The following is a 14145-nucleotide window of genomic DNA, read 5'->3' as shown; positions in this document are numbered from 1 at the left end:
AGCGATCAGGTGGTGGCTCCGGAGGCGGAGGTGCGGCTCTTAGGACACCGTTGCAAGACGTTGAGGGCAAAGGTGGAGGGGCAGGAGAACATCTCAAGAAGGCAGAACCTGCGGATAGTGGGTCTGCCTGAAGGAGTGGAAGGTGTGAGTGCCATGAAGTACATCTCAAAGATGCTGGCGGGGTTGGTGGCAGAAGGGTGCTAGATAAGGCCCCTGAATAGGACAGAGCGCTGAGGCAGCGGCCTAGGGCTGGGGAGTTGCCGCGGGCGGTGATCGTGAGACTCCACAAATTTGCGGAGAAGGAAAAGATCTTGCGTTGGGCCAGGGAGGAACGCACCTGTGAATGGGAGGGGAACAAGGTTTGAATATATCAGGACATTGGAGCCGAGTTGGCGAAACGGTGGGCAGGGTTCAACAAGGCCAAGGACCTGGTGCGGATCAGGTTTGGGGTGCTCTACCGGGTGAAGTTATGGGTGACGTCTGAAGGCCAGGAATATTACTTTGAGACCCCAGGAGTGGCCAAGGACTTCATCAAGGAGCATAAACTGGGGGAGAACTGATTTGATCAATGCTGGGGAACAGGCACTTCGCAATGGTTGGGAACATGGTTGAAGTGGGGGGTAGGGATTGTTTTTTGTCATTCCCTCCGGTTTGGAGGGAGTTCTATTTTTGGTTTGTTGTTTACTGTTGGGTTGGTAAGGGTGAAAAGTTTATCTGGGGATGGATGTTCCCTGCCCCCCCCCTTGTTTCATGGGGCTGTTTGTGTTTATCGTTTGTTTGTTTGCTCTAGGGGGAGGTGACTGGAGTTCAGGATGAGTCTTTGTTTAGGTGGGGGAGGGTAAGGTCAGCAGGGAGCTTTCTTCCCTGAGCAGAGGAATGGAGGGAGGGGGAGGGGAGGTCATTGGGAAGTGCCTTTGGACAGGGGCTGCCATGCTAGCAAGTAATGCTGGCGAACGGAAGTGAGGTGGGGGAGAAGGCTGAGAGAAATTACATGGTCAGGAGCGGAGAAGGGGGCCATTTGGGATGGGCTTAACGGGGCTGGAATTAAGTGGTGAGGATGACAGATGGCAGAGGTGAATGGAGGCGTAAGCCTCCGGTAAGGCTGGTAACGAGGTACGTCCAAGGGCTTAATGAACCAGTTAAAAGATTGTGGGTGTTTGCCCACCTCAGGAGCTTGAAAGCGGAGATGGTCTTTCTGCAGGAGACACACCTCTGTGTGAAGGTCCAGGATAGGTTAAGGAAGGGGTGGGTCGGGCAGGTCCCCCACTTGGGATCTGATTTGAAATTGCGGGGAGTGGCAATTTTAAGGAGCAAGAAAACTGGGGTTGTGAGTGTGAAGGAAGTGACTGATCCGGGTGGGGGCTGGTTTAGCACAGTGGGCTAAGACAGCTGGCTTGTAATACAGAACAAGACCAGCAGCGCGGGTTCAATTCCCGTTCCAGCCTCCCCGAACAGGCGCCGGAATGTGGCAACTAGGGGCTTTTCACAGTAACTTCATTGAAGCCTACTCGTGACAATAAGCGATTATTATATTATACGTGATTGTGAGTATAGTATTGGAAGGGATGCCGGTGATGTTGGTAAACGTGTATGCACCAAATTGGGATGATGTGGGTTTTATGAGGGGGCTGCTGGCAGCAATCCCGGACTTGTCCACACACCAGTTGATTATGGGAGGAGATTTAACTGTGTCCTAGAACTGAAGGTGGATCGGTCGAGCCCCAGGTCGATGGGTAGTGTACGAATGGCAAAGGAGCCGGGTGGATTTATGGAAAGGATGGGTATGGTGGATCCATGGCGCTTTAAGAACCCGGGGGAGAAGGGAGTATTCAAGTATTCCCTTTTTTCACACGTTTATAAGGTATATTCGAGAATTGATTATTTTGTGGTGAGCTGGGAGATTTAGGTCGGGGTGGAAGGGGCAGAGTACGCGGGGATAGAATTTCAAACCATGCGCACCACTGACTGGAGATTTGTCTTAGACTGGGACGAGAGCAGAGGCCAGGGTGGAGGTTTGATTCAGGGTTGTTGGCGGATGGAGGCTTTTGTGCGGGCAGCGATTAAGGATTATGTGAAGTTGAATCGAACGAGGAGGTGTCGGCGGCCATTTTTTGGGAAGCGCTAAAGGCAGTGGTCCGGGGGGAAGATTATCTCATTTAAGGCTCACATGGTTAGGGAAAGAAGAGGAATATGAGCGTCTAATGAGCAAGATAGTGTAGGTGGATAGGGAGTATTTGAGGGTGCCCACCATGCAGGGATTGCTGAGGAGGAAAAAATTACAGGGGCAATTCAATAGGTTGACAACAGGAGGGCCGTTGGTCAGTTATGTAGGGCAAGAGGGGTGCAGTATGCTTATGGGGAGAAGGCAAGTTGCATGCTGGTGCACCAGCTCCGTAGGCAGGCCGCATCCAGAGAAATATTGAGGATATGGACTGGGGCTGGGGATATGGTTACGGAGCCAGGGAAGATAAATGAGGAATTGAGAGAATATTACCAGGGGCTGTACAAGGCGGACCCGGGGTGAGAAGAGGGGGACATGGGAGGGTTTTGGATGAGCTGGAGTTTCCTCAGCTGGAGGAAGTAAAGAGGCAGGTGCTGGAGAAACCCCTGGGCTGAGAGAGGCGCTGGATAGTATCAGGGGTAGGAAGTCGGGGAAGGTACCAGGGCCGGATAGATATCCGGGGGAATTTTAAAAGGAGTTTGTGACGGACCTGGCACCATCTTTTGGGAGAGTTGAATGAGGCATTGGAGAAGGGAGAGATGCCGGAGACGATGATGCAGGCAGTGATTACATTAATCCCAAAAAGGGGAAGGACTGGTGGAATGTGGGTCGTATTGGCCCATTTCACTGTTGAAAACTGATGTGAAAGTGCTGGCTAAGTTGTTGGTGGGAAAGGTGGAGGGTTGTGCCCCAGGGGTGTTTACAGAGGACCAAACAGGCTTCGTAAAAGGCAGGCAGCTCTCGAGCAATAAAAGAAGGTTGTTAAATGTAGTCATGGATCCGTCGGGAGCGCAGGTACCGGAGGTAGTGGTGTCCATGGACGCGGAGAAGGCATTCGACCAGGTGGAGTGGCGGTACTTGTTTGAGGTTCTGGAAGGTTTGGGTCGAGGTTCGTGGCATGGGTGCGCTTACTATACGTGGTACCAAGGACGAGTGCGCGGACGAATGATATGAGTTCACGGAGCTTTGAATTACACAGGAGATATACACAGGTGGCTGGGAGAGCAGCGAGGCAAATGGGTGGTGAAGATCAAGGAAAAATGGGAAGGGGAGTTGGGAGGGGAGATCAATTGGAGAGTATGGAGTGAAGCACTGCGCAGGGTAAACATAACCTCCTCATGCGCAAGGATGAGCCTGATACAGTTCAAGGTCATACGCAGGGTACATATAACTTGGGCAAGAATAAATGGGTTCTTCCAAGGGGTGGCAGATGAGTGTAAGAGGTGTGGGCTGGGGCCAGCGAATCATGCGCATATGTTCTGGGGCTGTGAAAAGTTGGAGAGATTTTGGGCGGAGAGTTCGTGGCCTTAGCAAGGATAGTGGGAGAGAAGGTGGACCTGAATCATTTGGTGCCGATGTTTGGGGCTTTGGAGAGGCCGGAGCTCATGGAGAGGAGGAAGGCCGATGCCTCTCTGATTGCCTGCCGATCGGAGTGGCAATCGGCATCGCCACCGGGGGTAGCGGCCTGGTTGGGCAACCTGTATGACTTCCTGTGGCTGGAAAAGATAAAATATGAGCAAGGGGCTCAGCAAAGGGGTTTGAGACAAGGTGGGGGATGTTCGTGACTGTGTTTGAGGAGTTGTTCGTCGTGCGCGGAGTAAGGGGGGAAAAGGGCAAAAAGGTTGTACAAACTGTATAGTTGACTGTTTGGAAGCATGTTTCCTGGGGTGTTTAGTTGTTGTAACTTTATTGATGCACGTTTGTAATAAAATATGTTTAAAAAAAGATATTAAGGGATATGGGCCAAATGTAGTTAGGCCACAGTCATTGAATGATGGGATAGGCTCGAGGGATTGAATGGCCTACTTCTGTTCCTACGTAATGCAACCTGTTAAATCCTTACATATAGCTAAGATTTTCCATTCCTGACAATCTCCTTGCAAATCACCTCTGTAACCTCTCCAGTGCAATCATTTTGTTCTTGAAAAGCAGTGACCAGAACTGTATACTGTACTCTTCATAGATTATCATAGAATTTACAGTGCAGAAGGAGGCCATTCGGTCCATCGAGTCTGCACCGGCTCTTGGAAAGAGCACCCTACCCAAGGTCCACACCTCCACCCTATCCCCATAACCCAGTAACCCCACCCTACACTAAGGGCAATTTTGGACACTATGGGCAATTTAGCATGGCCAATCCACCTAACCCGCACATCTTTGGACTGTGGGAGGAAACCGGAGCACCCGGAGGAAACCCACGCACACACGGGGAGGATGTGCAGACACCGCACAGACAGTGACCCAAGCCGGAATCGAACCTGGGACCCTGGAGCTGTGAAGCATTTGTGCTATCCACAATGCTACCGTGCTGTGGTTTACCCCATATTTCATACTGTTCTAGCATAACTTCCCCCTCTATTTTCTAATTAAGGAAAGTATCCCATATGGCTTCTTAACTACCTTTTATACCTGCCCTGCTACCTTCAGAGAACTGTGGCCAGGGTTTTGGTATTCTTAGTAACCAACCATATATGGTGTATTCCCTTGCCTTGTTCGCCTTCTCCAAATGCATTACCTCACATTTGATCAGACCGAATTGCACCTGCCACTTTTTTACCCACCTGACTAGTTTTGATATTTTCCTGCAGTTTACAGCTGACTATTAACAACATGGTCAGTTCTTTGTATCAGCTGCAAACATTTTAATCATGCTCCCCGCATTTAAGTCGAAGTCATTGATATATAACACAAAAAGCAAGAAACTTGGCACGGAGCCCTGTGGAACCTAGCTGGGAGTGGCTTCCAGTCACAAAAACAACCGATCATTATCTTAATAAGAACAGAAAAATTTGTTTAAACTCATCATGTCTGCAGATTCTGGGGAGAGAGAAACCGAGTTAACATTTCAAATCCAGGGCAGCACGGTGGCAGTGGTTAGCACTGCTGTCTCATGGCGCCGAGGTCCCAGGTTCAATCCCGACTCTGGGTCAATGTCCGTGTGGAGTTTGCACATTCTCTCCATGTTTGCGTGAGTTTCATCCCCACAACCCTAAGGTGCACAGGGTAGGTGGATTGGCCACGCTAAATTGCCCCTTAATTGGAAAAAATTAATTGGGCATTCTAAATTTATGTTAAAAAAAAATTCAAATCCGTCTGACTCTTCTTTGGAGCACATTATCCTTTGCTTCCTGCCCTGAACCAATTTTGGACACAACTTGCCACTTGGATCATGTGGGTTTTTACTTTTCTGACCAATCTGCATATGGAAACTTGTCAAAAACCTTGCCAAAATTCACCAGTTGAGGCACTCTCATCATCCGTCCTTCCTTTAACATATCTCTGCTGGATGCCCTTGATTAACCTGTGCCTTTCTCAATTGACTATCAGAATTGTCCCTCATCTGTCCATCCTTTGCCCCATACTTGTAGCCAGAGAAAATTGGAAACGATGGTCAGAGTCACAGCTATTCCTTCAACAGCTTATTTCAGCAGCTCGGGTAAATTGAATCTGGGCCCAATAATTTCTCAACTTCCAAAGATGCTAAACGCTTAATATTTCTTCTTTTGCTGTGTTTATTCCATCCAATATTTCACACTCTTCCTCACCACAATATTTGCATCACTTCCTTTTTTATGAAGGCTAGTTGAGAACCATGCCCTCTCTTCTGCCCCACATACATTACTCTCCAAGTTCATCCCTGCGCATTCTATATTCTCCTTGGCTTTCTCGTTATTGAGCCCTTGATACTGCACATAAACACTTTTTGCATTATCCTACCCTATAAGTACTTTGAAAGGGCATTCGAGATTTGGCAGTTCAATCCCCATTTCTTTGTGGGTTCTGAACCCCCTCTATCTTCTCTGTGAATGCAGGCCACTGCTCTAAATATTGATTCATCTTTGAGTAGCTATTTCTAATCTTTTGCCAAATCACATTTCAGCTTAATAAAATTAGCCTCCGAATAAGATCATTCCTGGAAATGCTATAGAGTGACATACAAAAGGCACAAGAAAGGGGAAAGGAGAGCAAAAGAAAGGAAAATTACTAATTAGAGGAACTTGTTGTGCACCATTTAGCTGCCATGTTTCCTTCACAATAATGACTATGTTGCAAAAGTATATCATTAGCTGTAGCATGCTTTAGGATGTCCTGATGATGGGAAAGATGCACAGCCCCAACTGACAACTTTCATCCAATCAGTCTCCTACTGACAGGCGGCTCCCTCCCGATCACAGCTTCCAACTTATCAGAACAAAGTCCAGTTGATCCCACGATTCAGAATATCACTCTTCACAGATGGTGAGAAGTGTAACATTCCCAATGCTGACCTGCTGTTCCCACAGATGGCTGACTGCCCCGTCAAGAAGGAAACTTCAAATCACAGCTAGGAACCAAAGGAGATGGTGGCGGCACGGTAGCTCGCACTGCAGCCTCACGGCACCAAGGACCAGGGTTCGATCCCGGGTCACTGTCCGTGTGGAATTTGCACATTCTCCCAGTGTCTGCGTGGGTCTCGTCCCCACAACCCAAAGATGTGCAGGGTAGGCAAAATTGGCCATGCTAAATTGCCTCTTAATTAGAGAAAAAAAATTAGGTACTCTAAATTTAAAAAAAAACAAAGAGATAAAAAATAAATAAACTAGAGTGAGGTTGTGGAAGATTTTCGCACAAAGGGGAACAAAGTTGTAGAATTTACTCCTGTTGGGGGGGGGGGAAACAAAAAAAAAAATCACCGCAGGCAAACATGGTCACTGCATACAAACAGGGTTAAAAGGTAATCGGATGTGTTCCAGGTGTGACTGAGGGACAAGTGTGGTTTGTGCGGATATGGGGAGCAGTGGGCAGGTGGTCTGAGTGGACTGTGATGGCCGCTGTTTAGACCTGCCACCTGGGAGTGCATTCCGCAACTGGAGCCTGGCACCAAGATAACCAGGGGTGGTTCTGCCACACCACCCAGTCCCCCCCCCCCCCCCCCCCGATCGAGGGGACTCTTGCTCGGCACCAGTTCAGAATGAACACCCCGCGTTCCCTTCCACTTCCCAGCCGCCTTATTTCAAAACGAAACGATTGCCGGCGCGTCCCCACTGCCGCCCTCGCCACTGGCTGAGAGTCAGCCCAGCCCCTGCGCCATGTGGCTGCTCACTGGCCTGCCCGAACTCGCCCATGCCCGGCCCCAACCCTTCACAGCCCGCCCGCGACACGCCAGCCGGCCGCGGTTACCTGGGATCTGTGTATAGAGCGAGGCGAAGGCGCACAGGTAAACAGCGGCCGTGCCCCAGAGGAAAGCCCCGCGAGCAGCGCCGATCTCCCCCATCCCGGAGCTGCAGGCCTGGGCCCGGACACAACCACTCCGCGGGGAGAGGGGGGGGGGGGTGCCGGTGCCACCAACTCAAATCCACCCACAATACAGGTCACCCCGAGCCACTGCTCAATGCTGATGATAGTCGACGATTTGTGAAATCGACAACCGACTCAACAGCAAACTTCAACTTGCTTTCCTACTTAAGGACTCTTTAGAGTTTGTCCCCATTCTTAAAATGGATTGCTCTAACCCTCCCGCATCTCTCATTGGTTTGGCGCCTGTACCATCAGGGCGGGAGGGGAAATCATCTCTGGATATTTATTTTATTAAACTCGGCGAATCCGATAGGTTATTTGAACTAACCCCGATTATTTCAGAGTAAAACTCTGATATGTTAGGTTTTACCTGATGTACAATCGTCTCAAAATTCGTTTCAACTCTTCCTCCTCCTTTCCCCCCCGTCATCGTCGGGTGGGTGAGTCTATTCCGCACATGCGCAGTCCGGGGTGGATCCCTGAGCGGGAAAAACAAAAAATGGCGCCGGCCGCAAAATGACAACCGGACTTGGGAGGCTCGGATTTTGGGAGAGTGGGGAGTAGCTGGACACAGGCCTTCGGTGGAGTAAGTGTTGTCCTGAGCCCTGGGTGGTCGGTGTGATTTCGCCACCCCCATCTCTCCGACTCCTATCTGTTGTTAAATATGTTTTTATTTCTCCCTATATTTTTCTCATTGTATTTAATATACTCGGCAGCCTCCTGTCTTCTGGTTCTAAAAGAGGGCTCACCCCAAACGTTAACTCTGCTCCCTCGAGCGGCGAATTGGTCCACTTGTGTTTTTACTGTAGTTTCTGGTTTGCTTTCAGCGTCTGTGATACTTTGAAATGCAGAATGGTGCGGAAACTGGAACTAAAAGCAGAAAACGCTTTAATTTCTGCCGTATTTTGCCTCGTTTGTTTTTGCAGTGTTGCCCATCTATAGCCTTTAAAATTCCAGAGATAATCTGTGAAAAGTCGAGATTTTTGTTGTAAGCATGGATACACAGAACCCCTACAGTGAAGGAGTCCATTAGGTCCAAAAGAGAACCTTACCTGGGCCCACTCTCCCACCCCATCCTGTAACCCTACCTAGGGTGCCAGTGCCTGAACACAAACCATGATGTGGCGATGCCGGCATTGGACTGGGGTGAACACCAGGTTTAAGTCCAACAGGTTTGTTTCAAACACTAGTGTTCGGAGCACTGGTCCTTCCTCAGGTTCCTCACTTTAACTGTTGGACTTTAACCTGGTGTTGTAAGACTTCTTACTGAACACAAACCTGCAGTTTTCAAAGGGTTCTGATGATGCTGTCATAGTTCCTCATCACCATCCTACTGTAGATTAATTAATGTCTTGCAGGTAAGGAAATCATTTGGCCAATCCTACCCACACCTGACTCTAGTGGCATATTCCATGGTTGACTTTTTAAAAAATATATATATTTTATTAAAGTTTTCAAACAATTTTTTCCCTTACAAATCAAAAAAAAAAGGTCACATGATAACTGCAACATAACATTGTTTAACTAACATGGTAAACTAACCAAATAACACAAAGTAATACCCCCCCCCCCCCTCTCTCCCTCCAAAAACCCAAACAATTTACCCACCCCCACCCCCGGGTTGCTGCTGCTGGCCATCTATCTTCCCTCTAACGTTCCGCTAGGTAGTCGAGGAACGGTTGCCACCGTCTGGTGAACCCTTGAGCCATCCTCTCAGCGCAAACTTCATCTGTTCTAGTTTTATGAACCCCGCCATATCGTTTATCCAGGCCTCCAGTCCGGGGGGTTTCGCCTCCTTCCACATGAGTAGAATCCTACGCCGGGCTACTAGGGACGCAAAGGCCACGACATCGGCCTCTTTCGCCTCCTGCACTCCCGGCTCATCCGCTACTCCAAATATAGCTAACCCCCAGCCTGGCTTGACCCGGACCTTCACCACCTTTGCGATCACTCCCGTCACTCCCCTCCAGTGCCGGACACAACCAAAACATATGTGTGTGGTTCGCCGGGCTTCCCCCGCACCTCCCACGCTTGTCCTCCACTCCGAAGAACCTGCTCAACCTTGCACCTGTTATGTGTGCTCTATGCAGCACCTTAAATTGGATCAGGCTAAGCCTGGCACACGAGGAAGAGGAATTTACCCTGCTTAGGGCATCAGCCCACAAACCCTCCTCAATCTCCTCCCCGAGTTGTTCTTCCCACTTTCCCTTCAGTTCGCCCACCAACTCCTCCCCCTCTTCTCTCATCTCCCGGTATATCTCTGACACTTTGCCCTCCCCGACCCACACCCCCGAAAGCACCCTGTCCTGGATCCCTTGTGTCGGGAGCAGCGGAAATTCCCTCACCAGTTGTTTCGTGAACGCTCTCACCTGCATATATCTAAAGAAATTTCCCCGGGGCAGCTCATACTTTTCCTCAAGCGCTCCCAAGCTCGCAAACGTCCCGTCTATAAATAAATCTCCCACTCTCCTGATTCCTACCCGGTGCCAGCTCTGGAATCCTCCGTCCAGCCTCCCTGGGGCAAACCTATGGTTGTTCCTGATCGGGGACCACACCGAGGCTCCCAGCACACCCCTCTGTCGCCTCCATTGCCCCCAGATACTTAATGTTGCTGCCACCACTGGGTTCATGGTAAATATTTTTGGGGAGAGCGGTAGTGGCGCCGTCACCAGCGCTTTTAAACTCGTCCCTTTGCAGGACTTCATCTCCAACCTTTTCCACGCCGCTCCCTCTCCCTCTATCATCCATTTACGAATAATCGCCACGTTGGCGGCCCAGTAGTAATCACCCAAATTCTGCAACGCCAGTCCCCCTCTGTCTCTGCTACGTTGTAGGAACCCCCTCCTTACCCTCGGGGCCTTCCCTGCCCACACGAAGCTCGTGATGCTCCTAGCTACTTTTTTAAAGAAGGCCTTCGTGATCAGTATAGGGAGACATTGGAACACAAATAGGAACCTCGGGAGGACCATCATATTAATTGCCTGCACTCTGCCCGCCAGTGACAGCAGCTGCATGTCCCACCTTTTGAAATCCTCTTCCATTTGTTCCACCAGCCGTGTCAGATTGAGTCTGAGTAAGGTTCCCCAGCTCCTGGCTATCTGAATCCCCAGGTATCGGAAGTTTCTTTCCACTCTCCTTAGCTGTAGGTCATCTATCCCTCTACTCTGGTCCCCAGGGTGTATCACAAAAAGCTCACTCTTTCCCATGTTAAGCCTATATCCCGAGAAATCTCCTAACTCCCTCAATATCTGCATGACCTCTGTCATCCCCCCCCCCCCCCCACTGGGTCCGTCACATACAGCAGTAGGTCATCCGCGTAGAGTGACACTCGGTGTTCCTCTCCCCCTCTAATCACCCCTCTCCATTTTCTGGAGTCTCTCAGCGCTATGGCCAGTGGTTCAATTGCCAGCGCGAACAGTAATGGGGACAACGGGCATCCCTGTCTTGTTCCCCTGTGTAGTAGAAAATACTCCGACCTTTGCCGACCTGTGACCACACTTGCCGTTGGGGCCCCATAGAGGAGTTTAACCCAGCTGACAAACCCGTCCCCGAACCTCCTCAGCACCTCCCATAGATACTCCCACTCCACCCTATCAAATGCCTTCTCTGCATCCATTGCCGCCACTATCTCTGCCTCCCCCTCTGCTGGGGGCATCATTATCACCCCTAATAGCCGTTGCACGTTGACATTTAGTTGTCTCCCCTTTACGAACCCTGTCTGGTCTTCGTGCACCACCCCCGGGACACAATCCTCTATCCTCGTTGCCAGCACCTTTGCTAGCAACTTGGCGTCCACATTTAGCAGTGAGATAGGCCTATAGGACCCGCACTGCAGCGGATCTTTATCCCGCTTCAAGATTAGCGATATCGTCGCCTCCGACATTGTCGGGGTAGGGTCCCCCCTTCTCTGGCCTCGTTAAAGGTCCTTACCAGCAGCGGGGCCAAGAAGTCCACATATTTTCTATAGAATTCCACCGGGAACCCATCTGGTCCCGGGGCCTTCCCTGCCTGCATGTTCCCCAGCCCCTTGGTAACCTCGTCCACCCCAATCGGCGCCCCCAGGCCTTCCACCTTCTGCTCCTCGACCCTCGGGAACCTTAATTGGTCCAAAAACTGCCGCATCTCCTCTTTTCCCTCCGGGGGTTGGGACCTATATAGTCTCTCGTAAAAGGTCTTAAACACCTCGTTTATCTTCCTTGCTCTCCGCACCGTAGCTCCCATTTCATCCCTAATTCCCCCTATCTCCCTCGCCGCTGTCCTCTTTCGCAGCTGATGGGCCAACAGGCGACTCGCCTTTTCCCCATATTCATATCTCATCCCCTGTACCTTCCTCCACTGTGCCTCCGCCCTCCTTGTGGTCAACAGGTCGAACTCCGTCTGTAGTCGTCGCCTCTCCCTGTATAGTCCTACATCCAGGGCCTCCGCATATTCTTTATCTAGCCTCAAAATCTCCCCCAGTAGTCTTTCCCTTTACTTGGCCTCTATTTTCCCCTTGTGGCCCCTGATGGAGATCAGCTCTCCTCTGACCACCGCCTTTAGTGCTTCCCATACTACTCCCACTCGGACCTCCCCGTCGTCATTGGCCTCCAGGTACCTTTCGATACATCCCCGCACCCTTCCGCAGACTCCCTCATCCGCCAGTAATCCCACATCCAGTCGCCAGAGTGAATGCTGCTCCCTCTCCTCTCCTAGTTCCAGGTCCACCCAGTGTGGGGCATGATCTGAAACAGCTATGGCTGAGTACTCAGTTCCTTCCACCCTCGAGATCAGTGACCTTCCCAAAACAAAGAAATCTATCCGGGAGTACACCTTGTGAACATGGGAGAAGAAGGAGAACTCTTTGGCCATCGGCCTAACAAATCGCCACGGATCCACTCCCCCCATTTGGTCCATAAACCCCCTAAGCACCTTGGCTGCTGCCGGCCTTCTTCCGGATCTAGATCTATCTAACCCTGGGTCCAACACGGTGTTGAGGTCCCCCCCCCCCCATTATCAGGTTTCCTACCTCCAGGTCCGGGATACGTCCCAGCATCCGCTTCATAAATCCCGCATCATCCCAATTCGGGGCATATACGTTAACCAACACGACCTCCATTCCCTGCAGTCTGCCACTCACCATCACATATTTGCCTCCGCTGTCTGCTACAATGTTCCTATCTTCGAATGACACCCGTTTCCCCACCAGTATGGCCACCCCTCTGTTCTTTGCATCCAGCCCTGAGTGGAACACCTGCCCACCCATCCTTTCCTTAACCTAACTTGGTCCGCCACCTTCAGGTGCGTCTCCTGAAGCATGGCCACGTCTGCCCTCAGTCCTTTCAAGTGCGCGAACACTCGGGCCCTTTTAATCGGCCCATTTAGGCGCCTCACGTTCCACGTGATCAGCCGAACTGGGGGGCTGCCTGCCCCCCTCCCCTGTCGACTAGCCATCACCCTCTCTAGGCCAGTCCCACGTCCCGGTTCCGCGCACCCACCCGTTCCCCAGGCGGCGCATTCCCGCCCCGACCACCTTTTCTTTTACCAGTTCCTCTTCGATCTCTGCAGCAGCAACCCAGTTATCCTTCCCCCCACCCCCGCTAGATCCCCATCTAGCATGATTACTCCCCCCATATTGCTTCCGAAAGTCAGCTGACTTCAACTGACCCCGACTTCTCCCGCTCTCTCCTTGACCCCCCCCCCCCCCCCCCCCCCCCCCCCCCCCCCCCCCCCCCCCCCCCCCCCCCCCCCCCCCCCCCCCCCCCGTGTGGGGAACTCCCATCTACCTTGCGCCTATCTTCCCGCCATCATCTTTCTGGCGCGGGAACAAGAACAATAAGCCCCCTGTTCCCTAGAGCCGTCCCGCCCCTCGTGGCGCAGCTCCCTCTGCCGCCCCACTCCCATTCCCCATCCCCCGCCTACCATGGTTGACTTTTAATATCTAGTGTAGCTAGATGCAGGGAATAAATGCTGGCAAACTAGCTTGATCATTAATACTCCTTATTTTGTTGTAATTTTATTGTTGAAGTTTATCGTTATTAAGCATCAGGTCTTAACTATAAAAACCAAGGAGCTAAGTTAATTTAAAAGCAATTCTTTTAAGCTGCTTTTTCACTCTCCTCTTGTTATTTAGGCCCAGAATGGAAATATTTTGTATTGCCGCTACCATTGAATCTTAATTATTCTTGGTGATTTTCCCTAACCGAGCACATGTTAAACCAGGGTTTTTCAAAGTGTGGGTTACGATCCTTGGGATGGTCATGGAGAGATCGTTCACAGCGTTCCAGCAGTGGCTCTGGTCATGGGAGAAGCGCCCAATGGCTGCTACCAACATTTACATTGAGAATGGTGGCTGCTACTGCTTATAAAATGAGAACAAAATGAGGCTGTGTGCAGTCCTCCAGCCGTAACCAGCAGCAGTGAGCAGGCCAATGCATTTTGTACACACACTTGAATCAAGCGCCCTGGTACCCTTGGCACAAAATCACGGAGTAGCGCTTCCATTTCCTAGCTGCTAGCAAGCAAGACAAGAGGACTGAGAAGGTGGATTGTTTTGTTACAAAGAAGAGACTCCAGAGACCCAAATAAGCAGTCCAATAAAAGGTATCTACAGGCCAGGATCTCTCATCTGAATTTGATTGAGATAACGGCTGAAGAGAGTCCAGGGCAGA

The 14145-nt window shown here is 50.8% G+C and overlaps 2 protein-coding genes across 2 annotated transcripts in view; one reads left to right on the top strand and one right to left on the bottom strand.

Annotated features, from left to right (window-relative positions):
• lmf2a (lipase maturation factor 2a) overlaps positions 1-7531 on the bottom strand; it is a 70721-nt gene extending 63190 nt beyond the window's left edge. The window contains exon 1 of the mRNA XM_072471245.1: positions 7382-7531. Coding sequence (XP_072327346.1) covers positions 7382-7475 — 94 coding nt within the window. The 5' untranslated portion in view covers positions 7476-7531. The remainder of the gene's footprint in view (positions 1-7381) is intronic.
• A 407-nt stretch (positions 7532-7938) lies between these two features.
• Positions 7939-14145, top strand: part of ncaph2 (non-SMC condensin II complex, subunit H2) — a 60865-nt gene continuing 54658 nt past the window's right edge. The window contains exon 1 of the mRNA XM_072471246.1: positions 7939-8084. The gene's annotated coding sequence lies outside the window, so the exon portion shown is untranslated. The remainder of the gene's footprint in view (positions 8085-14145) is intronic.

The sequence above is a fragment of the Scyliorhinus torazame genome, chromosome 13 (genome assembly GCF_047496885.1).
Source record: "Scyliorhinus torazame isolate Kashiwa2021f chromosome 13, sScyTor2.1, whole genome shotgun sequence".
Classification (NCBI taxonomy): domain Eukaryota; kingdom Metazoa; phylum Chordata; class Chondrichthyes; order Carcharhiniformes; family Scyliorhinidae; genus Scyliorhinus; species Scyliorhinus torazame.
This window is presented reverse-complemented; position numbering and strand designations above follow the sequence as displayed.